We start from the raw sequence: 27,865 nt of genomic DNA, 5'->3' as shown, positions 1-27,865 counted from the left end.
GGAAAGTTGGGTTTTACTTCTAGTGTCTAATTCTCAGAGGTGTTTGTTTGTTTTAAAGGAAGAATGTCTGTGGTGCGTGAGCTATCGCCAGGATGGTTACTGGATCATCTTTCTTTCATTAACAAGATAAGTTATGAACTTCACCAGCATCATGAGCCTTGTTGCAGTAAAAATGAGCCTACTTCTTCTGTTCACCTTGATGCTCTTCACATGGATTCTATGTCCTCTTTTGGAGCCTCTGCTACCTGTATTGCTTCTACCACTAAGCCAGAAAATGATGATGGAGGAAATTGTGAAATGTTCATACAAAAATATGTTTTTCGATCTGAACTGTTTGATGTCACCAAACCTTATATAACTTCTGCTATTCACAAAGAATGCCAACAAAGTAATGAAAAGGAAGATCTAGTAAATGATGTTAAGAAAGAAATCTCCATTTCTGTTAGTGGGAAGGTAATAAGTTTTAAGAAGTTTAAATTTTTCTACAGAGAACACAAATTTATTATTCCAGCATCTCAAATATCTTGTGATTTACTAAGTATAAAGAATAGTCAATAAAGCATAATAAGACTTTAGCATATCCAGAGCGATTTTTAACTTTTTGCTAACATTCTACCATTCTTAGAAGACCAAATTTGCATATTTCAGAAGTAAGCAAAGTTGATTCAAAAGTGAATGCTCTGTAAATTAAACAAACAAAACTGAGTAACAAAAAAAAGAAACCCTGTCTGCCTAGGTTTTCGTATTAATTGCAGGTTTTTACACCTATTTTTGCTCAAAAATATGTTCCTTTCTCTGTAAAATTCTAAAGCAGTATATAGCAGTATAAAGGGGGAATTTTAGAGATTTATCCTTTGGGGATAAGCTTGTATAATAAATGTTTGGAAGAAGGGTGATAATTTTTGAAAATTTTCTAGTGATAAAACTAGACAGCGACTATGGAAAATATATATTCTTAAAATATATATATTTGTGTACACATTGGTGCAATCAAAAGTTTTGAGAGTGCCATATAGAGTCAAATTAATTATGCTTGAATATTTTTTATGTATTTGAAGAGCTCAGAGGTGATTATACAAAGTCCATTTCAGATAGATTATATTAACATTTTCTTTGTTAGAGATAGGAATTACATTCATTATTCACCCAATAAATGTTTGAGATCTTTCTATGTGCTGTTGTACAAAGAGTGATGAAACAAGATAAATATAATCTCTGCCTTTTTTAGATCTTACAGTTGAGTGGGGAAGAAAGATACTAAATAAGAAAGCATGTTGAGAATTAGAATAAGGAAAGTAATAGAGAGTCCATGTATTTATTCAGCCAAAGAACTTTTGTTGTTAGCCTGCTAGGAGTTATGCCACCATGTGGGCACTGAGATTTCAGCAATGAAAAGTACAAAGTCCCTGCTCTATATTGCAGACTTACATGTTCTTTGCTATGGAGTTGTTAGATGTAGAACAGTGTTAATATATCTTATTTTTACCTAATCCTCAGATTACACATAAAGATCTATTAAAAGTACATTGCAAATTGTTTTTGTTGTAGAAATTAAGAAAGTTCAGAATAATTATACCATATATCAACTGATAGATGACACTGGTGACTCTTATACAGTGTCACAGTTTCCTTGTGTTCTATGGATGTCAGTGCCATTTTATTAGGTCATACTAGTTCTTACTAATAGTAGATAACGCCTACATGGCCTTTTATCACCCATTAAGTTTGTAATAATAGTAATAATAATTATTATTATTATTTGGGAAATCTTACCTCCCCAGTCCATACTCTTTGCACTTATTTTGACCTCAGTAGTTAATTATTACCTCTTAAAGAATGAGATACACAATATGGAAAATGTGATAAAAAAAGAAGTACTAATATATTTCAAAATATCATTATTTTGATGATGGCCACATAATTTTTTCCCCTCTTTAGAAGCGTAAGAGATGTGTTGTTTTCAATCAAGGTGAATTGGATGCTATGGAATACCATACAAAGGTACGGTGTAAAATATTCATTGATGACTTTGGAAGGTTAATGTGAATTAGTATAAATAAGGATGTTCTTAAAAATCAATCAGTCATTTTTTAAAAAATTATTATTTATTTATTTATATTTACTTTTGGCTGTGTTGGGTTTTAATTGCTGCTGCCGGACTTTCTCTAGTTGTGGTGAGCCGGGGCTACTCTTCATTATGGTGCACAGGCTTCTCATTGCAGTGGCTTCTCTTGTTGCGGAGCGTGGGCTCTAGGTGTGCGGGCTTCAGTAGTTGTGGCTCGCAGGCTCAGTAGTTGTGGCCTGCGGGCTCAGTAGTTGTGGCTCACGGGCTCTAGAGTGCAGGCTCAGTAGTTGTGGTGCACAGGCTCATTTGCTCTGTGGCATGTGGGATCTTCCTGGACCAGGGCTTGAACTCGTGTCCCCTGCATTGGCAGGCAAATTCTTAACCACTGCACCACCAGGGAAGTCCCTCAAGCAGTCATTTTGATCAAGGTTAGAATTTAACAGTGGAGTGATTTATCATTACTTTTATTGTAATGAACAATTTAAACCAATTTTTATTAAAATCTCATATACTTCTCATTTACATATTTAACATAAGTAAACGTATGCTATATTGGTTAAGTCCAGAAATTTTCTGAGTTATAAAAGCCTGCTGTCAGTAGGTAAAACAACTTAAGATAGTGGCAGAAGAAAGTGAATAATATGAAGGATGTACTTCTAGAACTTAGAGGTTACTGAGATCTGGGAGTTAAAGAAATAAGAGGAAACAGAGGGTACAAATTGTTTTAGATCTCATTGTCTTTCCTACTTTTATTAATCTTTAATTGCTGACATTTAGGTATAGTATGCACGTGTCATTTTCTCTATTTATGTGTGGTATCTGCAGGATAAATTTCGACAAGTCAAATTTCTGGGTCAGAGGGTTTGAACATTTTGATAGATACTGCCAAATTGCTGCTATGGAGATTGTATCATCTTATTAGCACACTAAAAATGTATAATTTTGCCTGTTTTCCCACATCCTCACCATTACAGTATAGTATAGTTTTTGATGTTTGCCAATCTAATAGTTGAAAAATAGTATTTTAGTATGGCTTTAATTTGCATTTCTTATTATGAATGTTGTTAAACATTGTAATGTATGTTTAAAATTCATTTGTATTTCTCTTATGTGAACTGTTTGTTTCCTTTGCATACTTAAAAAAATTGGATTGTTCTTTTTCTTACTGATTTATAGGAGCTCTTTATATGCTAGGGAAATTAGGTCTTTGTCTATTATGTAAATTACAAGCATATTTTTCCCAGTTTGTCATTTTAATTTTAATTATGATTTTTTTTGGTTTTGGTTTCGCCATGCAAACAATATTATATTTTGATTTAGTTGAATTTATCATTTTTTTCTTTTATGACTTCTGAATTTTGGAATCATAATTAGAGAAGTATTCCTTCTTCAAGGTTTTAAAATAATTTCCCATGTTTTATTCTAGAACATTTATGGTTTTATTTCAAATTTATATCTTGATCCATTTAGACTTTATCCTGGTATACAGTGTGAGGTATGGATCCAATTGACTACCTATATGTCCTACCATTATTCATGTAGTTTTTCCCTCCTTATATGAGATGCTTGATATACTAAATTCACATAAGTATTTGAGTTTATTCCTGGACTTTAAGTCTTACTTGTTTGTCTCACTATTTATTTGCCAATCTCTTTTGAGATTTTATAATGTGAATATGTTTTAATATCTTATCTGGTAGTACTTATTCCCCCACCCTCCACCTCCTCACCCCCCATCCTGGGCCATCTTCTCATTGCTACTTTTTACAGAATTTTCCTGGGCTTTTTGTTTATTTTCCCACATGAATTTTAGGATCAATTTTAGTGTCTGGTTAGAAAAACTAACCTATTGAAATTTTTTTGGCAATCAAATTTATAAACATTTACTATTAGCATCTTTAAGATGTGATCCTACTCCAAAACATAAATGTGTCTTTTCATTTGTTTAAGTTTCTGTTGTTATTCTGTAAAATTTTCTTTATATACATCTAGCATTAATTTAAAAAAATTGAATGTCTTGATTTTTCAGGTAATAATTATAACTCTTGCAAATATTAATAGTTTTACTTACACCTCTATAATTATTATATCCCTAATTTATCTTCTCTAATTGTATAGGCTGGAAAATATGATACAATATTAAGTAACATTTGTGAGAGTATCTATCCTTGTCCCTGACTTTATAGGAGATGATTTCCTCTCCACTGGGTTTTGGGCTGAGTTGGAAATAGCATGTTAAAGAAGTTTCTGTGTATTCTTATTTATTGAGTGTTATTATCAACTGTGGTTACTGAATTTTATCAAATGGTTTTTAAGCATCTATGGAGATTGAATGGATGATTTTTCTCTTAATATTTTCTTTTGATTTTTAATCATATGTAACCACCTTACATTTGTAGTATATATTCCAAATGACCATGATGTATTATTTTTTAAATGTTCTGCTCGATTTTGTTTGCTACTATTTTAAGTGAGATTGGTCTGATATATTTAATTTTTTGTTTTATATATATAATTATATACAGATATTTACATATTTCAGTGTTGGAAGTTGAAAGTTTTCCTTTTTTTCTCCCCCATTCTCTGGAGTAATCTGTTCTTTAAAAGTTTGGTAGAGCTCCCCTTTGCATCCATCTCAGTATGTTGCTTTTTTGTGGGATACTTCTTTGACAGCTTTTCCTTTTTCCTCTTTGGAAGTCAACTTTAGATTAAAAAAAATTCTTTTGTAGTCAATCTTGGTAAATTATGTTATCTTAGAATATTATCTATTTCATCTAATTTTTCAAATTTTTTTATGAATAGTCTGTTTCTGTGGTTATTTTGCCTTCACTATTTATGTTGTATGTTTACTCCCTTTTCCTTGATTAGCTAATGCTTTGCCTAATTTATTAGTTGTTTTTGAAATTAATTTACCTTAAAAATGTCTAACTTATTTCTGCTTTAATCCATTTTAATTTATTCCTTCTGTTTTTTTCTTTTTTTGACTTTTTGAGTTGTCTTAGTTCATTTTTTTTTTCTTTTTTTTTTTGATGGAAGTATTCAATGTTATGATTTTTTTTCTTGGGGCACTGCAGCATACCATAGGTTCTGATATGTTGTGTTGTAATTGTCATGATGTGAAATTTCATTGATATATCATGGTTTTCTAGAGATTTGCTTAAGAGTTGTTTGTAATAGAGTTTTAAATTTCCATGTTGGAATGGTATTTTTGGTTTCATGGTTAATGTTATATTTATCTCCATAAAACAATGCCAGATTGCTTTCCAAAGTAGTTGTACTGTTTTGTATTTCCCACCAGCAAAGTATGAGAGCTCTCTTTGCTTCATATCCTCACTAGCATTGATATCATCAGATTTTTGATTTTAGGAATTCTTTTAAGTGTGTAGTGGTATTTTACTGAGGTTTTAACTTGCATTTCCTTAATGACTAATAATGTTGAGAATCTTTTCATTTGCTATACATCCATATACATCCATCTGCTATACATTCTTTGTTGAAGTTTTCATAGGATCAGTGTTTTTTCATCCTTGAATATTTGAAATAATTCACCAGTGAAATTATCTAGGCCTGGAGTTTCCTTTTGGGGAAGGTTTTTAGGAACAATATAAGGTTCTTTAATAGATAACAGGGATTTTCAGATTTTCTGCTTTTGCTTATATCAATTTTGGCAAGTTGTATTTTCTAAGAAATTTGTCTGTTTCATCCAACTTGTCAAATTTATTGGCATGAAGTTGTTCATAGTATTCTCTTATCGTGCTTTTAATGTCTGTAGGATTTGTGATGATAAGTGATACCCCTTTTCATTCCTGATGTTGGTGATTTGTATTCTTTCCTTTTCTTGCTAGGTGCTTGTTATTTTGTTGTTGTTGTTTTTCAAAGAACCAGCTTTTTTTTGTAGCTTTTTTTTTTTTTTTTTTACTGTGGCAAAATATACATAAAATAAAATTTACCACTTTAACCATTTTTAGGTGTACAATTCACTTGTACTGAGTACATTCACATTGTTTTGTAACCATCACCATTATTTATCTCCTGAATGATTTTTTTTTTCCCCCAACAGGGAAGTGCCTATTTATATATTTTTTTGTTAATGGACATTTGGGATATTTTCACCTTTTAGCTATTGTGAATAATGCTGCTATGAACATGAGTGTACAAATATCAGTTCCAGTCCCTGCTTTCAATTTTTGGGGGAATATACCCAGAAGTGGAATTATTGGATCATATGATAATTCTGATTTTTTGAGGAACTGCCTTATTGTCTTCCACAGTGGTTATACCATTTTACATTCCCACCAGCAATGCATAAGGGTTTCCAGTTTCTCCATATCCATGTCACCACTTATTTTCTGTTTTTGTTTTTTTAACAGCCATTCTAATGGGTGTGAGTGGTGTTTCACTGTGGTTTTGATTTGCATTTTTCTGATGATTTATGATGTTGAGCATATTTTTATGTGCTGTTGGCCGTTTGTATGTCTTTTTTGGAGAAATGTCTGTTCATGTCCCTATTCATGTCCTTCACTCATTTTTAAGTTGGGTTTTTGTTGTTGTTATTGAGTTTTAGGAGTTTTGTTCTTTTTTTTGGCTGTGCTGCACGGCTTTTGGGATCTTAGTTCCCTGACCAGGGATCGGACCTGCACCCTTGGCAGTGAAAGCCTGGAGTCCTAACCACTGGACTGCCAGGGAATTCCCTAGGAGTTCTTTTATATTCTGGATATCAATCCCTTATCAGACACATGAATTGATGTCAAGTATATTCAAAGAAGCAGCTTTTAACTTAGTTAATTTTCTTTACTGTCTATCTGTTTTCTATTTTGTTGATATCTGTTCTCTATTATTTTCTTCCTTTTGGTTTACTTTGCTCTTTTTCTAACTTGTTAAAGTAGAAGCTTTTGTCAGTGAATTTAGATTTTTTTTTAATATAAGCACTTAAAGCTATAAGCTTGCCTTGAATCATTCCTTTAGTTGCATTCCACATATTTTGATATTTTGTATTTTCACTTTTATTCACTTCAAAATATTTTCTAATTTCCTCTGTGATTTTATCTTTGACCTATATGAATTATTTAGAAGTCTGCTGTTTCATTCCCAGATATTTGGGGTTTATCTTAATATCTTCTTGTTATTGATTTCTAACTTAAATCCGTTGGGGTATAAGAATATACTCTGATGATTTCAATCCTTTTAAACTTATTGAGCCTTGCTTTATAGTCCAGCATATGAATTATCTTTGTGACTGTATTGTGTGCTATTTTTAATGTATTTTTTATAATTTTTTTTTTTTTATTTTTTTTTTTTTTTTTCTTTCTTGCGTTATGCGGGCCTCTCCCTGTTGTGGCCTCTCCCATTTGCAGAGCACAGGCTCCGGACGCGCAGGCTCAGCGGCCATGGCTCACGGGCCCAGCCGCTCCGCGGCATGTGGGATCTTCCCGGAACGGGGCACGAACCCGCGTCTCCTGCATCGGCAGGCGGACTCTCAAGCACTGCGCCACCAGGGAAGCCCCCTTAATGTATTTTTGAATACGTATTCTATAGTTGTTGGATGCAGTGTTCTATGAATGTCAGGTTAAGTTGGTAGTGTTGTTCAGAACTTCTGTGTCTTTAGAGATTTTTGGTTTAATTGGTCTATCAGTTACTGGGTAGATTTTTCTTAGGTGAATTTAGAATGATGTTTTTAGACTAAGGCTGATTATTCCTTTTTACTGACACAAAATCTGTTATCTACCCAGTGCCCCTGTCAAGAACTGGGATGAACTGTCTGAGATTTTACTCTATTTGGAAGCTAACAAGTTAGCAAGTTTAGGTCTCAGATTTTATTAAAATAGATTTAGACCTAAGATTTTATTAAAATAAGGAGTTTATTGCTCCCTGCACAACAGGAAGCATATACTTTTTGTTCACAGACTTCCCTTATACTCCATGGGGATGATGCCAAGGAGCCTCGGTGTATGCTCTGCATGCAGTAGATTTGGTTCATAGCTAAAGAACCCCAAGGTTAGGGAACCCCAGTTTTTTAAAATGGGTTGCAAACAAACCTGTCCAGCCTTTTGTCCCAGAGTGAGCCTTTATTAACCTGGACAGCAAACAGATCTGCCTTCTGGCTTGGAGGGAGACATGATCTCCGTCTTCCATGCTATATGAATATCCTTGTGTTGGAGGAACTGATCTTGAGGATATGACCACTGGTTGACCTGGACACTTGGAGGCTCCTCACCCCTCCTTTGTCTTTGGACTGTACACTCTGCCCACCGTTCCCACAGTGGGAGCTGTTTTCAAGGACATAGCCTTGAGAGAGTAAGCTGTTGTTGAGACGATCTGGACTGTGTATGTGACTGAACCCTGTTAAGAACTCTGTATAAACTTTTGGAATTCTGGGCGACAGGTACAGAGATCTACTTATCTTGCAGCCTCCCAGGACAAGCCTCGTTTGTAAGTTCTCTTGTTGTTAAATCTGCCATCTTCCCATCTAGAGTAGTCTGCCTCTTTTCTTTGGTCTCTCCTTGCCCTCTGTGTACAGGGGCCAGTTTCAGATTTCACCTGGGAAGCTCTTGAGGTTACAAACCAACACCTTGAAAATTTATTCTGGAACAAAAGCTATCAGTGCCTCTGCTCACACAGCGAGACCCATGGTGAAATGTCACCCGATTGCCTTGTGAATTATGATGTTTTCTGGTCTGAGTGTTGGAAACAAGTACTATTCTTGGCCCTGTGAGAGCTCAAGACACTGTTTCTTTTAGTCCTCTTGGGTGGTTCTTTTCTTGGCTTTGGATAGTTCCCCAACACACTTGGAGTGATCAGTATTTAGGGGAATTTCTCCAGTGTGACTACCTGCAGATCAACAGAGTTCTCTCTGTACAGCTCTTTCCTCTCTGATACTGTCCTGGGTACTCTGTCTTGGCCTCCCCATATTCTCAGCTCTGTCTCCTCAACTCTGGATTTCTTCTAGACTCTGCCCAGATTCTTCCTGTGCCTTGGAAAATCTCCAGGCAGTTAGGTGGGGCAGTCATAGGGCTTGCCTATGATTTCTTTCGCTCTCCTTTGTGGTCTGATGTCCAGTGTCTTGAAAACTTTTGTCCCTATTACTCCATCTTGGTTGGAAGTGGAAGTCTCTGGCTGCTTTGAGCGTTTTCAGCAATTTAATTGTGATGTTCCTTAATGTAGTTTTCTCTTCCTCCTCTTCCTCCTCCTCCTCTATTTGTTGATCTTCTTGGATCTGTGAATACATAGTCTTCAGCAAATTTAGAAATTTTTGGCTGTTATCTCCTCAAATATATTTTCTGTCCCCTTCATTTTGGGTGCTTTTATTGCGTTGATTTCAAGTGCATTAACCTTTTCTTCTTCAGTGTCTAATCTGCTGTAATTCCAATGTAGTGTATTTTTCACTTGTGCATTGTAGTTTTTAATTTCTAGACACTCAATTTGGTCTTTTCTTATAGTTTCCCTATCTCTTCTTAACAGGTTCATTTTTTTCTTTACATTTTTGAACATATGAATATGGTTATAATGAGTGCCTTAATATCCCTTTCTACTTTTTTTTTCCTAATCTTTAAAAATGGGCTGCACAAGCCCTGTGTGAACTCTGGGGATTTCTCCCTCTGATCATTTTATCTGGTTCTTTCCCTGACCTTGGGTATTTCATCACAGCTGGAGACTTGACCCTCTGCAGCTCTCTCCTCTCTGGTATCCTTCCCTGCAAACTCTAGCTGCCTTGGCCTTTCCAGACTCCCAGCTGTATCTCCTTAATTCAGAGAGACTGTTGGACTCTGAATGGGTCTCTTTCCTGTACTGCTACCTAGAAACTTTCTCAAGGCAGTAAGCTGGAGCAACTGGTTTCTCCTTTTTTAGGGACTACTGTTCTACACTGCTTGACATCCATCCAAGGTCTAAAAACCATTTTTTAAAAATAATTTTTTAAAAGTAATTTCAGATTAAAGGTACTCCATCTTGTCTAGAAGCAGAACTTGGCTTTTAATTTTATAATTATTTTGGTTGTATTATTGAAAACCTTTGTTTATATATTCATTTTATAGAGTTAATTTTTTTCTTTTTTCTTTTTTACAATTCAAGCTATATTTTATAAAATCAAAGGTATATTTATTTTAAAATTAAATTACTAGGGGGACTTTCCTGGTGGTCCAGTGGCTAAGACTCCATGCTGCCAATGCAGGGGGCCTGGGTTCAATCCCTGGTCAGGGAACTAGATCCCACATGCTGCAACTAAAGATCTCGCATGCTGCAATGAAGATCCTGCATGCTGCAACTAAGACCCGGTGCAGCCAAATAAGTAAATAAATAAATAAATATGTAAAAAATTAAGTTACTAGAAAAATTTAAGATTAAATATGATTTAAACTTAATTCTTTTTTTTTCTGGCCACACTGCACAGCTTGCGGGATCTTAGTTCCCCGACCAGGGATTGAACTCGTGCCCTTGGCAGTGAAAGCATGGAGACCTAACCACTGGACTGCCAGGGAATTCCCTTAATTCTTTTTATAAATTAGAAATTCCACTTTCTTTTAGAAACATTATCAAATTTATCTTATAAAGTTTTAAAGATACATTTTCTACGTATTCAATATATTGTTTGGTTAGTTAATTTTCAGTGAGTTTATGAGATTTGTTTCATTCCACAGTTAAGAAATAGCATTTCAAAGGTATATTCACACTTTCTAACTCTTTTTGTAGTATAAAGATATTTTCCTGTAAGCATTAAGAATGTTGATTTTAATCCAAGAGTTGAAATATTCAAAGCATAGTAGGAACTTTATTATTTAGAAAATTGTTTTAATATCAGTGACTTTTTAATGTACTTAAAAAAAATTCTCTTACAGGTCAGGGGGCTGATTTTGGATGGATCTTCACAGTTAATCCAAGAAGGTCTTAAAAGTGGCTTTCTTCATCCACTTTATGAAAAACGGGACAAGTATAGTGAGCCCATTACTTTACCGCTTGATACCTGCAATTTGTCAGAATTATGTGAAATGGCAAAGCATTTGCCTTCTCTGAATGAAGTGGAACTTCAGACGTTACAATTGATGGAAGATGATATATCTGTTACAGAGCAGGATTTATTTTCACGGATTGTTGAAAACAACTCTAGCTTTACAAAAATGATTACTTTAATGGGACAGAAATACCTGCTGCCACCAAAAAGCAGTTTTCTTTTGTCTGACATTTCTTGTATGTACCCGCTTCTGAGCTGTAAGTAATTATTATGTTTATTATTAGAAAAAGATAATTTTTTTGTGGCCTCAGAAGTCAAGAACAAGTCTGAATGTTGAATGAGCACCAGAATTTTGTGATAGGGTAAACACTTAATTTTTTCAGTGTATTTTTCTTTTAAATTCAATTTTAAAGTGCTGACTTCTGTCTTAAAAATTAAAAAAATTCTTATTACAAACAAAAGGTCAAAAAGTTAACTAGTCCCCAAGAGAGTAAACATAGGTACTGTTCTGTACTTAGGAATTCAGGGTACAGTTGGGGTTGACCAAATAACTTTATTTAGCTTTTATTCATAGCAAAGTAGAAACAGTTCATATACGAATGTTAATTCCCAAACCATTCCTAGCCTTTTAGGTTACATTTTAAGCTACTGTTCAAGTTTATTATCTAAAGTTTCTCAAAATATTTTCCTGTATAAAGTTAAAAATTTAGATATTTAAGTCCAGAGTCATATACACCTGAATTTGAATTTAGATTCTGAAGCTTAACTATGAGTCTTTAGGCACTTCACAAAACTGAGCCTCAGTTTCCTAGTCTATAAAATGGATATGATAATACCTACTTCCAAGGGTAATTTTGGGGATTAGATGAGATAATCTGCATCATGAGCTTAGCTCAGTGATTTATATGTTTCTAACAAATTATAACTATTATAATATTCTAAGGGATGATGTAGGTAAGAGGTATATTGACCAAATTGAATTTAATCTGCTGTTTAATGTTATTTGGACATTTTTAAGCAAAATTTTACATTATTAACATAACATAGCTTATTAATGAAAAGCTTCTTTTAATTAGTTTCAAACCGTCTTATAAATGATTGGTTATTCATGTCACAGTGTCATAAATTCTTCAGGGTAAATGACAAAATAACAAATTAATGAGAAAATCATGCTATATTTGAACATTTTTTCCCCATTCTTTTTGATCTATGTTACCCTAATAGTTTAAAAACCATCACTTCCTTATTTTAATTTTCATTCTTTTGATCACTTGTGAGATTGTACATTGTACATTGTTTATAAAAGGAAAAGGGACAGCTCTTCCTTACAGTAAAATTCCAATTAATAAATGTAGGTAGAATGATGTAACTAGAAAATTTCCATTTGGAAATTTGACATCATAGTATTTGGGTGTCAAAATAGTGGATGAAAAGATGAGATGCAGGATATTTGCACAGTCTTAAAATATCTACCTGCAAAATACTTATTAATTACAAAAGTAAAACTGGAGAAACCTGGCTGACAGCATTTTAACCAAATGATCAAAGGTAGTATCACTAATAATGAGACATTTTGACACTGTTTCCTGATAATGTTGGCTCTGATAAGGGCATGGTGATAACTCTTGCCAAAAACAAAGAACCTAAGTTTAATCATGAGGAAATACCAAACCCAAACTTGAGGGACATTCTATAAAACTAGCCAGTAGTCTTCAAAAGTATCAAGGTCATAAAAGACAAAGAAAGACTGAGGAACTTTTCCAGATTGGAGGAAATTTAGGAGACGTGGCAACTGAATGCAATGTGTGATCCTGGTCCAGAGAAAAGGACACTAGTAGACTATTGGGGACATTTTGTTGTAGTCAATGTATCAGTTAAAAGACAAGTTTTATTTCATGTAAAAAGTTGAAAAACAGGAGCAAAAAACCCACACCTACCCTATCTAGGCTTGAAAGGACCATTTTAATATGGCTACCAATACTTATAGGACATTTATAAATTATTGATGTCTAGCTAAGGGAGCAATAGGTGAAATTATGTTAAAATCCCAGAGGTACTAAATTATAAGGGGAATCTCTTAATTTTTTTAGATAAATTATTTGAATAAATGCCACAAATCCTTTTCTTGCATTCCAGTATATTTGTGTCTGTAGTGAATGCACTTCATTGTTGAAGAACATGTTTAGTTTTTTTTTTTTTTGCCATGTGGCATGTGGGATCTTAGTTCCCCAACTAGGGATGGAACCCATGCCCCCTGCAGTGGAAGTGCAGAGTCCCAACCACTGTACCTCCAGGAAGTCTCAGAACATGTTTAGTTTTTAAAGTGATACGTATAGAAGATATTTTCTGAAATTGTCTCTTTGTTTTCAGGTAAGAAAACATATGATGTAATTGTGATAGATCCACCATGGCAGAACAAATCAGTTAAAAGAAGTAACAGGTAAGTATAAATAATTTATCTACTAGATATGCTTTCTCAAAGCTATTGTCCTTTGTACATTCTAGTTACATATGCTAAAAGCATTACTTTATGATAATAGATTGTCTGAAACTACTAAAATGCTTTCGTTTTAAGATTTTAATTCCCTTAAGTAGATAATTCTCTTGAACTAGAACTATATGTAGGTGTAAGTTAAGAATGTTAAAAGTAATATATTTATTAATGATTAAGGTTACTGACTGTCCAGTTCAGGGATGTTTCTATAACACCAAAAGGCAACATTTTTGCCTTCTTTGATATCAAATTCTAAAGTTTAGAAATATGTGCCAAAATGTAGTATTCCTTAATACTGCTATGAATGAATTGGTCTACTTCATTCTGAAATTTGTTTTTATTTATGCCACCATTTAGTTTATGTAACCTTTTAGAGTGATAAGTTCAATTAGTTAGTAAGATGACATTCCCTTTTAATAGCTTTTTAAAAAACTAAATTTTTCCCTCTAGTTCTAGTGAATGTCTTCAGTTGTATTTCCTCTCACTCTTCGATTTTCTAGACTGAACAGTTCCTATTACCTTGACTTAAAGTTCGTATGAAATTTCTTCTCCACAATTAATCTTGTTTTCTTATGCTTTTTGTTTATGAGCTGTACCAATAATTGGACTTTTTTCTCTTAAAGTTTCAAGGATGATACAAAGAATTCCTGTAGCTATTCTCTATATGTGTGTATTTGTGCATGTATGTAGATATCTATGTATATATAATTTTTTTCTGAACTGTTTAAGAATAAATTATTTAGGAAGAAGTAAGTTATTCTGGAATATTTTATTCTGTATTTCTTGAAAACAAAGATATTAATATTTTATTAATATTTTATTCTGTATTTCTTGAAAACAAATATTTTATTCTGTATTTCTTGAAAACAAAGATTTAATATTTTAAATTCTAAAAATTCTAAAAATATTAATTTTTAGAATTCTAAATTATTAATTTAGAATTCTAAAAATAAATTATTAATTCTAAATAATTCTAAATTATTAATTTAGAATTCTAAAAATATTAATTTTTAGAATTCTAAAAATATTAATATTTTATTAATATTTTATTCTGTATTTCTTGAAAACAAATATTTTATTCTGTATTTCTTGAAAACAAAGATATTAATATTTTCTTATATAATCATAATATAATTATCAAAATAGGTAATTAATTTTTCTTTTTAATTTTCTAATTTTCCTTTATTAGAAAATTAAAAAGGAAATCATATAGGGAGATACTGTGATATATGTAAATATCTTGTTACCAGTTTTAGCATCTGTGGTAGGTAGAATACTGTTGTCTCCCCTCCCCCCACACCCGCCTCCATGTCCTTGTCCTAATCCCTGGAATTTGTGAATATGTTAGGTTACATAGAAAAGGGGAATTAAAATTCCAAATGGAATTAAGGCTGCTAAGAAAAGGAGATTACTATGCATTATCTGGATAGGCCAGTCCTTAACTTAGCTGTAGACAGGAGACCTAACTGAGGGTATTTCTCCATTTTTTCTTCTCTTCTTTTCTTTCTCCCTTCTCCACCCTCCCCCCGCCCAAGTCTTCTCTCCTCTTCTTTCCTTTAAAAGTATATGGTATATAGAAAAACTAACCAAAAAAAAAGAAAAAAAAGAAAAGAAAGGAAAAGTGTATAGTATAAGCATATTTATAGGCTGATGGTAAGGAACTACTACAGAGGTTGAAAATACAGGAGGGGAGTAATTAGCTTCACTAATAGACTAGAAGATGAGAATAAGAGAACACAGCTGGAGGGATAAGCTTTAAATATATGAAGCCATGCTATCCTTTAAGAGGAAATGTAGAGCAATGGGTAAGTGAAAGCGTATAACCAGGCGGGAGAGGGTTAGGTAGTTGAAGCAGTCCAATGGCTTTTTTTTTTTAATTGATATATGCGTTAACTTCATCTACAAAGAGTGCGTTTGGGCGAGACTTGAAAAGAGATGAAGGTTTGTAGTAGTTGACCAAGGATGAGTAAAAGAATTGATGAGTAGTTTTGAGAACCTGAGAATGGACTTAATTGAGCCAATTCTTCAGTTTAGCATTTTTCTCCACCTGATTTTTTCCATATGAAGAAGTTGAATTGAATTGAATTGAAGCTTGGAGGTTTGCAGGAGTTATGGGGTGAAGGAGTAAAGGGGAGATTGGAGTTAGGGGTGCTAGTGAGAAGGCAGTGAAGTGATTGGTGGTTGGTAGTATGTGAGGAAGAGGAGAAAGTGTGGGCAGGAAGAAACTGATAGACTCAGTAAAGTGGAGGAATGGGGGCACTGACTGAATGCTTTGATAAAGTCAAAGAATTGGTGACGAAGAAGAGGTAATGGCCAATCATCAGAAAATCTAGAAACAATAAATGCTGGAGAGGGAGTGGAGAAAAGGGAACCCTCCTGCACTGTTGGTGGGAATGTAAATTGATACAGCCACTATGGAGAACAGTATGGAGGTTCCTTAAAAAACTAAAAGTAGAACTGCCGTATGACCCAGCAATCTCACTGCTAGGCATATACCCTGAGAAAACCTTAATTCAAAAAGATACATGTACCACAGTGTTCACTGCAGCACTATTTACAATTTCCAGGACATGGAAGCAACCTAAGTGTCCATCGACAGATGAATGGATAAAGAAGATGTGGTACATGTATACAATGGAATATTACTCAGCCATAAAAAGGAACAAAATTGAGTTATTTGTAATGAGGTGGATGGACCTAGAGTCTGTCATACAGAGTGAAGTAAGTCAGAAAGAGAAAAACAAATACCGTATGCTAATACGTGTATATGGAATCTAGAAAAACGGTACTGATGAACCTAGTGGCAGGGCAGGAATAAAGACACAGCATAGAGAAAGGACTTGAGGACACAGTGGGGGGAAGGGGAAGCTGGGATGGAGTGAGAGAGTAGCATTGACATACACATACACTACCAAATGTAAAATAGATAGCTAGTGGGAAGCAGCCGCATAGCACAGGGAGATCAGCTTGATGCTTTGTGACGGCCTAGAGGGGTAGGATAGGGAGGATGGGAGGGAGGCTCAAGTGGGAGGGGATATGGGGATATACGTATACTTACAGCTGATTCACTTTGTTGTACAGCAGAAACTAACACAACATTGTAAAGCAATTATACTCCAATAAATATGTAAAAAAAAAAAAAAAGTAATGGCCAGAGATTAGTGTATATGGTTTCAGAAATGGAGCAAGTTTGAGTGATGCCAACGTCCAGGTTTTGGCCACTCGAAGGGATTATTGAAGTGGGGTGAGTGCAATTGTATTTATTTAGGGGAAGAATAGGTGAGTGTGTACATTATTTAGCTTGTGCTTTGAAATTGCCCAGGATACTGGCAAGATTTATGTTGGTGAGGTAAAAGGATCTCAGAACTTAAATCCTCATTGAATATGGAGAGTGAGGATGTAATCGGTTCGATAAGGAACATTGGAAGCTAGATAGCATACTTCTCAAAGAGAAGGGGATTTTACACAAAGGTAGATGACTGATAGCCTGGAACTGGCAATAGGGGAGCTAGGAGAATACTGACCTCTCCTCTTTCTGTTGTGTGTGTTGGGTGCTGGAGAAAGGGCCACATTGGTTTGATGGGGTATTGTAGAGCAAGTAGTGTTTTAGCAAGAGAAACTAGACTTCATACTACTAACGACCAGGAGGTGCAAGACTGTAGAATGTTTTTTTGTAATGAAAGCATGAGAGTTTCAGAGAGCCCAGTAGAACTGATTGGGAAGGATGAAAGAAACAAGATGATAGACTGAAGATGTTCGTGGGATATTGAGATAGTAGTTTCAAGACTGTTAATGGGGTCCCTTTGTAATGTACAGATTATCAAACCATAATATTTGCTTAATTTTGAATGTTAGAAAAGCATATAGAAAATATTAGTAAAATTACTGAAATGTAATATGTTTAGAAATGATAAAGAAATATGGCTTCATCATTTTAAATTAGTAAAAACTAAAAATATTATTTCTGACTTGCGTGTAATAATGTGTCCACTGGGTGTCAGTGTGGCTTCATATTTAGTTGCACAAATAAATATAGGAGCTTTGTGTTTGTGGAGTCGATGTTATACAGGTCTTCTCCCTGCTTATTTTTCTTTTTTTGCAGCAAATTTTGCTAATATTTTTTTCTGTTTATTTTTAGATATAGTTATTTATCACCACTGCAAATAAAGCAGATACCTATCCCTAAGCTGGCTGCTCCAAACTGTCTTGTCGTTACTTGGGTGACGAATAGACAGAAGCACCTACGTTTTGTTAAGGAAGAGCTTTACCCTTCTTGGTCTGTGGAGATAGTTGCTGAATGGCACTGGGTAAAAGTAAGTTTAGAAGTTAACGTATTTGTTAACTTTATTTGTTAATAAGATGTGACATACAGGTCACATAAAGGTAGCATCTACTTTTTAATGCTTAACATGTCACCGCTCTACTCCTTCAACATGGTCTAATTAAAATGTTTACTTTGCTACTAAATACCTTTGTCTTCTTATTCTCAAGACTTTTTACCTATTTGTTCTGTATATTTTTGTAGTAGAATCCCAAACTGCTGGCCTTCAGAAATCACTCGGAGTTATCAGGATGACATTTTAAAAAGCTCTGATGTCTGTAGTTTAAGAAACAACAAACAAAAACTTTGGGGGATTTGTCCATCACTAAACATAGAAATTGTCTTACTGTTCATCTTCTTCCTCTTTACTCATCCAAAATTTCAGCTGCCCTTTGTGACTTCTGTCCTTCTTTCTTTTTTCTTCTCCTTCCTCCCTTCCTCTCTTCCTCCCTCCCTCCCTCTCTCCCTTCCTTCCTTCCTTCCTTCCTTCTTTATTTTTTTCTTATGTTTCTGGGGATGAGAGGGAGATAGCAAAGAAACCTACTGTGGAAGAGTTGGGAAAATGCTAGAAGCAAGGACCTTTTATACTTTAAACCTTAACTTAGTTCCTCAGTGCCTGTTTTTGAAAGAAATGATTCCAACTCTTGGATTGGTTGAATGATCTTTAATATCTTTGCTTGGTATAAAAATACCAAAAAATACAAAAATATAAAGCATCAGTTCAGAGTTCATTGGACATCCTTTTAAAGATACATTGTCTACCAGGTAAATTCCACAAAAGCCCTCCTAAATTTTAAAAAGGTAAACCAGGTTATTATGGGTTGAATGTTTCAACATTTATATAATATTTATATAACTGTATATTCATTTTAGACACAGGTTCTATTTTTATGTGCTTTGTGTACTTTGTAGTGTACTGGAATATCTTCTAAAAGCTGTGTACATTATTTATTTGCACCTATTTTGTGAGACTTGGCAAGCAAACACTTATAGTTGTGTCTTTGCTTTTACAGTTGTGCTTTGGGCTTAGCTTTGGTTGATTTGCTGTAGGACCATAACAGGAATATAAAACTCTATTCCACTCTGTCTATTATGGCAGTTCTTTTATAATCAGAGACTGAGGCCAAAGTCACGAAAAGATTACCTTCTGAAATCAAAACCACTAAAATGTTAATACATGAAAGCTAAGACTGTTCATTTCTGGTAGTAATCAGTTCTATGAGATGGTATGATATGACTATAACTTAAAACAAAAATATATTTTATGAAATACTTATTAGGTAATTGAACATATTGTTATATCAGAAGGAGTAATCTGCATTGAGTATAAAGGCTATCCAAAGAATAAGAATTTGCCAGTGTTTATACAGTGCTGTGTGGAATAGATGCTGTTTCTCATGGGCCCTAGAGGTGATAAAAGGACTTGGTTTTTTAGATACCTAGATATAGGGTAAAGGGTTCCACAGAGAATAGATATGAATATTCTGATAGTGAAAATATTTTCTTCCATGCTTAATTAATGATTTGATATTGTTATTATAAATTGTGTTTTGAGTTTGATTAGCTAACGTGAGTCTTTGGGAGTCTGATCACTCCAGGATGAAATGATAAGATTGAATTTCTGGATTTATAATGCCAAGAAATTGGACCACGTATTGTCTATCTCAACAATCCCTGAGCTTCTTTCATTATTAATTTTAGCTCTGACAGTATTTAATGCCATTGCTTCCTATAAGTAAAGGAAAATACTTTATTGTAATCGACTTAGTCACATTGCCAGTAATAGGTAAATGTTATTTGAACAAATAAATGAATTAATGATGGCATGGTTTCCAATAATAAATTTTAATGAAAAATAGAAGTTTTTGTGTGCAAGATGATAAAATGATACTTAAAATTTTTTTGTCCTTCATAGCTGCCTTGTCCATTATGGTAGTCACTAGCAGTATGTAGCTCTTCAGCACTTGAAATGTGGCTAGTCCAAATTGAGACGTGGTGCTAAATGTAAAATATAAGTGTTTTGGGTTTAAAAGATTTAGTATGGAAGAAAGAATATAACATACCTCAATAATTTTTGAATTGATTACATATTGAAATGGTAATATTTTAGATATGTTAGGTTAAATTAAAAATAATTAAAAATTATTTAAAACTTAAAATACAATTAAAATTAATTTAGCCTCATTCTTTTTGCTTTTTTAAATGTTGGTACTAGAAAATCTAAATTACATGTGTGGCTTAAATTTGTGGCCCACATTATATTTTTACTGGACTGCGGTAGCCTTGAGGTTTAATACTTCTTTTTCTTTGGTGGAAATTGTATAGTGGTAGGGAAAAAAACCCAATCCTTTTCCTGGATATTTACAGATGTATGGGTTGTTTTTGTTTTTGACTCCTTTTTCTCAGATCACCAGTTCAGGAGAGTTTGTGTTCCCATTAGATTCTCCACACAAAAAGCCTTACGAAGGTCTTATACTGGGAAGAGTTCGAGAAAAAGCTGCTTTACCATTAAGGTAGGAAAGGTGATTTTTCAAAATTGTATAAATTTATTGATTTTAAGGCTTTTAAAAGTTATCAATACAGTGATCATTAGTTTTCGTTAATTTTTACATTTTTGAAAATCTGAAAATGGCCGAGATGAGAAAAGTGTGAATGGTATGGCACATGAAATTTTATATTATCTTTTGCTTTATCTAATGTGTAAGAGTCATTATTGTAGAAAAGGAAACTATCTGAAATTTCTTAATACTTAGGTTGTTGATTTCCATTATTTCTATTCTTAAAGTTATTATAAATTCAGATACTATTGGAAAGGTGAAAAAAATCAAGGCAACTGTGGCTTATATGTAAAAAATTGTCCTCTAAAATATAATTTACGTTTTTGTTCTGTTTTAATAGGAATGCAGATGTAAAAGAGCTCCCCATTCCAGATCACAAGTTAATTGTCAGTGTGCCCTGTACGCTTCACTCACATAAGCCACCTCTTGCTGGTATGTTTTTATAAAATAGTTATGACATGTGAAATTGACAAAAGGGTTGAATGTATTGATAGTATTTGAATAGTCTAGAAATTTGGAAATTAAATCAGATATATGTTATTTTAATTAATATTCTAAAATCATATAGCAGAATTTATGGAACAGAGAATAGATTTTTTTTTGCTACAGAAAGCTTTATTGTTTTCAATTGGTCTGTAGCTTGGGAGAGAGCTCCAGGGGGTTACATAGCTGCCTAGTGGCAACAGGGAGAGGCTCAGGCAGAGGCCCTGAGACCAGGAGGTGGAACTGGGCCCTCAAGGGCCGTTAGGCTCAAAGGCTACTGGTCCTAAGTACTCGCCCAGCCCTGGCTGGGGGCTGGCCAGCCTGCGGAGGTTGGTCAGGTGGTCACCCATCTTCCTGAGTCTCACCTCCTCATCCAGGAGGTGGCTCCCCAGGAAGGCACAGAGATGGTCTGTGTTAAAAGAACCCAGGGCATGCAAACCCAAAAGGGCCTGGTTCAGGTTCTTCTCCAGGCCCATGGCAGCTTCTGTGGCATCCAGAGCTTTGCCCCACTCATCTTGGGGCGGCTTCGGCATGTCCAGGAACAGGGCGCTGCTGCCACGCTGGTTTTGCATCTTGGAGAGGTGCTGGGCCAACCCGCTGAAGGAGGCAGGGCCCTGGCCCTCCAGAGCCGTGTTGTGGCGCTTGGAGCAGAAGCCCAGAGAGAGGTAGGTGTAGCAGGCTCGCGGATGCAGGTCCACCAGGCGGGTGACCACATCCTCCACTTGGGTGGAATAATTCTCACGAATCTGGGAGGTCATCGTGGGTGGCACTAAGGAGCTGACCGCAAAAGCGGTGTTGCTTGGTCCTGGAGGTCGCAACTGGAAAGGAGTCTGGAGGGTGGTTGGTGGTTGGAGAAAGGGTCTGTTACGTTAAAACACTGTTGAAGTGGAGACGGAGCCACGTGACCACCCAGCGCACCCGTGCAGATTAGTCTTACATTACCTCAGCCTTTCCTCGTCACCATTTTTTAGGTTCCCCTTACTAACCGGGTTGTTATCCCATCATTGCCCTCAGCAGAATGAAGACTGATGGTGCACGTGAGGACTAGTTCTGCTAGGTGCTTTATTGTACTCTCAGGGTTCTATCCCTTGCTGGCTCTAAAGCCAAGAGCACAGAAAGCAGTCAGAGAGATGGTCAGCTATCGAGAATTCCCTTGATAGTTGGTAGACACTCTCAGTTTTATGTTGAGGTGGTGTTGCTTTTCTGAACCATTGGAAAGGTAATTGCTTCAGCCTGCAATTCTTACTAGTCTTAATACTTTAGTATAATGTCCATCATTTAATGAAACTAAGCAGCAAGGAATATGGAAAGCTTTAGCTTTTCAGATTGACTAACATGAGTTTGAATCCTGGTTCTGCTACTTGAGCAAGTTACTCTAATAATTTTCCACCTGAAAGTCGACATTTGAAGGGGGAATAATGATGTTTAATCTTTCAGAGTTGTGAGGATTGGTTATATTTGAAATTCTGTAGCATATAGTAGAAGATCAGTAAATGCTAAATTTTTCAAGTGAAAGAATAAAAAAATAGGAATGTAATAGGAATAGGAATATGAGAGATACTGAATTTGACATTCAAAGTTTACTATTAAAATTTTTTCTTTAGAAATATATATTTTATTAATTTGGTGGTCCTGGCTTAAATAAACCAAAACTTTCAAGCTGCCACTCAGGAAGACTATAGGCTATCAGCTTATCACCTGATTTTGCAGAATGTGGGATAGTTCATGAGCTAGGATACATAGAAAGGTGAATTCAAATTCCCAAGAGAATGCTTATTAGTAGCATTTAAGATTTCTATTATCTTAAATTGATTATACAGAGAGTCTTTAGTGTTAATTCATTTGAGAAATGTTCAGATGTCTACCTGTTGATCCATTCTTTGACTTAGAGGGATTCTTAGTGAAGAATCCTGTAGACTTTGGACTGTTATAGATTCTTTAATGCATTAAACATTTGACTTAAGTGACAAGTGAAGCTGTACTGTTCTTTGAGAAAAAAATTATGTTTGCCACCAGTTATACTCATTGGAGGAAATCTAATTTGTATTCTTCTCATTTGAATTTTCTTTATCATTTGGTGAGTACCAAAGCTTAATTTAGGGTTTGTCTTAGGGCTTATTTTTTTACTTTTAAAAATCCAAGCGCCAGACCCAAAAAACCTTTCATTCCCAAATGATAGTTAAACTATTTCTTAATTCATTTTACATAGATGATGTTTAAAGAGTAGTCTTAAGATATAAGGTTTTAGGGCTTCCCTGGTGGCGCAGTGGTTGAGAGTCCACCTGCCGGTGCAGGGGATGCGGGTTCGTGCCCCGGTCCGGGAGGATCCCATAAGCCACGGAGCGGCTGGCCCCGTGAGCCACGGCTGCTGAGCCTGCGCGTCTGGAGCCTGTGCTCCGCAACAGGATAGGCCACAACAGTAAGGCCCGACAAACAAAAAAGAAACAAGATATAAAGTTTTATAAAATAGTGATTAAAATTAGTCTTTTATTAATACTAATAAAAATTAGTACATATTACGGCCTGTAGTTATGAAGTGCAGTTCTGCTGTATTCCCAGTAGAGAGCAGCACAAACACATTTTTAGCATTGAGAATATTTAAAAAGAAAAGTTAGATTGGGGGGGGAAATCTTGTGTGACTCAATATATGTTATTCTTATGTTTTGCTTAAGTACTGGTAGACAAGAAGTATTTATAATCCTTTATTTTTGAGTTCATGTTACTGGATAGCAAGTGCCTGTATTTTGGATACAGAGCCACACAAAGCCATCAGAAAGCAACTTGCAGATTTCTGCAGTATATATTACTATGAAGTGAGAGAGTGTCATGGACATATATACACTACCAAATGTAAAATAGATAGCTAGTGGGAAGCAGCTGCATAGCACAGAGAGATCAGCTCAGTGCTTTGTGTCCACCTAGAGGGGTGGGATAGGGAGGGTGGGAGGGAGGTGCAAGAGGGAGGGGATATTGGGATATATGTATACATGTAGCTGATTCACTTTGTGATACAGCAGAAACTAACACAACATTGTAAAGCAATTATACTCCAATAAAGATGTTAAAAATAAATAAATAAAAATAAATAAAATAGTATTTTACTCTGAATCATAACCCTAGGATTTTGGATAATACATGTTCTCTATGTAATGCTTAGAACTTTTACATGTAAATGTTCTTAAACTGCTTTATGCCAATTCACAAAATGAAATGTTCTCTCTTTTACTTCTAGAAACACCAATTTTTTTTTCTTTTAACAAGTTTTAATTTGTTATTTCTACTGCAAAATGTAAAAAACACCAAATTGGAAGCATATTCTGTTTCAAAATGAGACATTTACTCTTTTTAAGTTTTGAAATTTCTTCCTATAGACTGAAACATAAGCCAACAATAGCTATGGCTTACAACCTAACATAAATGTATAATATTTTAAGTTTAAAGATTTAAGGTAGGAAAATCATGAAATAAAAGTATTTGAATGAAAATTTTGTTTTTCATATTGTACCTTAGAGGAATTTCTACTCCTTTTTACTACTTTACTTGCAACACTTTATCTGAACAGTTAAATATAGTTTGATGAGATTCTATGCACTGACATTTGAGCCGCTTTTCCCCCAGCCATGCCCTTTGCTCCCAAGCAGAAGGGGAATGACAGGCTATGTATGAATTACTTCCTCTCCATTGGTTACAAGTATGTTTTACTAATGCCAGATGTTATGTAATTATTTATATATATGTCATACTCGTATTTAAATTTATACATTTGAATTTGCTTTTTAAAAATTGAGATAATTGACATATAACACTGTATTAGTTTCAGGTGTACAACATAATGATTCAAGATATATATACATATTCACTGATCACAATAAGCCTATACATAGTTACAAAATTTTTTTCCTGTGATGAGAACTTTTAAGATCTTGCATTTTCTTTTAAATTGAAATTTAAAATTAGTAAGAATAAAATATCCCCATTAATTTGCCTCTATTTCTTTTGCTTTGTTTTGAAATTAAACATATGTGGTTAACATTACAAAAACATTACTCCTTGATTTTCTGTGTTTCTCAACTAGAAAGGAAAAAAGCCATGCAGAAATGTGTTCCATTGATAAAGTAGAAGGTGATAAATGGGTTTAGATTTCATGTATTTTTCCACTCCAAGTACCTGGCCATCTTTTTCTATTAGCTTGTGAACTCTTAGAAGACATGGATATCTATTTCTTTTGTTAAGTCCCATAGCACTTATAATGGGTGCTCAGAAATAGTAAATATTAAAAAAAAATTTATTTATTTATCTAGGCTGTGCCAGGTCTTAGTTGTGGCATGCAGGCTTCTTAGTTGCGGCATGCATGCAGCATCTAGTTCCCCGACCAGGGATCAAACCTGGTCTCCCTGCATTGGGTGCACAGAGTCTTACCCACTGGACCACCAGGGAAGTCCCTCAGAAACAGTAAACATTATTGACTGGCTGATTCCAGTTTAGACTCCAGTTTAAAATTCCAAAATAGAGTTGCTAACATCTTTGTACCAAAGAACTGAACTAGCAGAAACAAGAAAACAAAACCTTGCCTTCAGTATAACCTTAGACCACATTAAAAGTGAATTGAGGCCAGTAAGGCATTGAATTCATGGGGCAAAAATGGAAAAGTGATATTAAAGTTTACTGTTCTAAGACTCTGGGGAAATTTTTCTCACTCAAGTTTAATAGCATTTAATTATATACTTGTGAAAGGACTAGAAGTCTCATGTAAACATCACCTAGAAGCTATCAAAGCCCAGATTTGAGTTTGGTGAGTTACAGACAATGAATACTTTAAACTCTTTGATTTTTGATAATCAGGACCAGTGCTTTCAGACAAATGAACAATTATTTTGCTGTGAGATCATCTGAAGAACATGAAACATACATTTTTTATATATTATCTTTCACATCTAACCTATATCAAGTATTTCTAAGGAACCCTTATCATTGCTAAAGGGAATTTGATGGGTTTCTTCCAAGCTCAATCTTATATAGCAATTAAGAACTATATTTTGCCAGTTCTAGTGACTTTTCATCCCTGAATCGTTATTTTCATACTCAGTTCCTGTTGTAGAATATACTTATATCAAAAAAATATAGCTAACCAGCAACGTGATCAAGGTTAAATTGATTTAAATATTTGTCATTCAAATGAGCATGTGCTTTAAAAAAAAGCTTCTACGGTATTCTCTTTTTTTCTGTTAGTGTAGATCACAGCTCTTTAGCCAAGGTATAGATGAGATGCCATTTTCCTAACAAAATATAATTTTCAGTAGTTATGAATACATTGAATAAGGAATACTTAACTGTGGAAATAATATGGTGAAATTTTAGGTAAAGAAAGATCTGTAATTTGGAAGTGAAGGAGTGTTCTCAGTACTACCAAGTTATAGCTGAGGAGGTAGAGTTATTTGTTAGATATATGTTCTGAATATTTCTCTGTGTTTCCAACTCTTACACTAAAGTATGTTTTTGCAGAGACTTATGTTTTATCTTAGTTTTTAAAGTGGGTTGTCTTTGTATTGTTCCTATAGACTTTTTTCATGCATGGATTACATTTATTAAAAAATAAATTAAGTTAGTACTCAGGAGCTATGTCAGCATTATTGGAAGACTGAAAAGTTACTGGTGTGGGTGTTAAAATCCTCATTTCTTATCTACAAATGAAAACTGATAAATCAGGACTATTGAAAGTGCTGATGGTATTGTTCCCAATCTCAAGGGTGTTTATTTCAGATGACTTTCTAACTATAAATAGTAAAGCCTGTGATGAAATCCTTGAAATTAACTTGCCTTTTTTTTTTTAAGGAAACATCCCTGCTTTTCTACTCTTTACTGCTAAAGGAAATTGATTCCTTCCTTAATAATAATTTTTGTGTTATTTTCTCTTTTTTTCTGGACAGAGGTTCTAAAAGACTATATCAAGCCAGAGGGGGAATGTTTGGAATTGTTTGCTCGAAATTTACAGCCAGGTTGGACTAGTTGGGGCAATGAAGTTCTCAAATTTCAACATGTGGATTATTTTGTTGCCTTGGAGTCTAAAAGTTGATTATGTTCTTAAAATTGTGTTTTTCTTCAGTTTTTCCTCACTCCTTCTCCGTTCATTCTAATAGATTTTTCCTTTTATTACCAACCAGTATGCTTAGAGATGTAAACAGGATTTGGTTTTTCAGCAAAATGATTAGAAGTGACTAGCTGTCATATAATTTTGAGATGAGTTTTACTTCAGTTGCACTAGTATTTCACATTATTCTGGGCTCTACAAATAAAGAGGTAAGCAGTTAGAATGATGGCAAGACTTTGTTACTGGAAAAGTTCAGAAAGCATGCACTATGGACCTGAAGTCACAATTCTATGTATGGGTATGTTTTGTTTGGCCCATATGGTGTTGTAAAAAAAATTGGAGCCATCATTCTAAAAAATCAGGAAATTTCACATAATAAGTCCATATTTTTGCCTTTCTTTAAACGTCAGAAACTCTGGCTACACTGCAGCCTGTGTTCTTTCCTGGCATCAGTCTGTGGGACACAGTGGTGGCAGCTCATTTGGGAAGGGCCATGTACTCTCCAGTTTACCACAGTAACACTTGTCCCGTGCCACTCACTTACATTGTCTACCTGACCCCTGTACAACCTGAATTTAGAACATCTAGTATACTGCTACATTCTGGAAAATGTATTCAAAGACCTGCTAAGTACTGCATCATTGTACTGAGTTCATGAAACATTTTTTGGAGGGTTTTAAATTTCATTCAGGGTCACTTTTCAATTACTTTTTAGTTTTGCTTGTTTTTCTTCTTTTTTTTTTTTGTGGTACGTGGGCCTCTCACTGTTGTGGCCTCTCCCGTTGCGGAGCACAGGCTCCGGATGTGCAGGCTCAGCGGCCATGGCTCACGGGCCCAGCCGCTCCGTGGCACGTGGGATCTTCCTGGACCAGGGTGTGAACCCGTGTCCCCTGCATCGGCAGGCAGGCTCTC

The 27,865-nt window shown here is 34.7% G+C and overlaps 1 protein-coding gene and 1 pseudogene across 1 annotated transcript; one reads left to right on the top strand and one right to left on the bottom strand.

Moving 5' to 3' along the window:
- On the top strand, nt 1-26,978 carry METTL4 (methyltransferase 4, N6-adenosine). Its single transcript, XM_007456553.1, has 8 exons — nt 1-453; nt 1,939-2,001; nt 10,897-11,266; nt 13,380-13,449; nt 17,642-17,816; nt 20,231-20,337; nt 20,723-20,814; nt 26,793-26,978. Exons 1-8 carry the CDS (start codon nt 64-66, stop codon nt 26,936-26,938), a joined length of 1,413 nt encoding a protein of 470 aa, XP_007456615.1. The 5' UTR covers nt 1-63; the 3' UTR covers nt 26,939-26,978.
- LOC103069090 (ferritin light chain pseudogene) lies at nt 21,117-21,623 on the bottom strand (annotated as a pseudogene).
- Nucleotides 26,979-27,865: the final 887 nt, after the last annotated feature.

This window comes from Lipotes vexillifer, unplaced genomic scaffold (genome assembly GCF_000442215.2).
Source record: "Lipotes vexillifer unplaced genomic scaffold, Lipotes_vexillifer_v1.1 scaffold429, whole genome shotgun sequence".
Classification (NCBI taxonomy): domain Eukaryota; kingdom Metazoa; phylum Chordata; class Mammalia; order Artiodactyla; family Lipotidae; genus Lipotes; species Lipotes vexillifer.
Note: the sequence above shows the minus strand (reverse complement) of the source record. Positions and strands in the feature narration are given on the sequence as shown.

Coding starts and splice junctions, on each gene's coding strand:
- METTL4 (XM_007456553.1), top strand. CDS start 64: ATGTCTGTGGTGCGTGAGCTATCGCCAGGATGGTTACTGGATCATCTT. Junction 454..1,938: donor CCATTTCTGTTAGTGGGAAG/GTAATAAGTTTT, acceptor TCCCCTCTTTAG/AAGCGTAAGAGATGTGTTGT. Junction 2,002..10,896: donor CTATGGAATACCATACAAAG/GTACGGTGTAAA, acceptor ATTCTCTTACAG/GTCAGGGGGCTGATTTTGGA.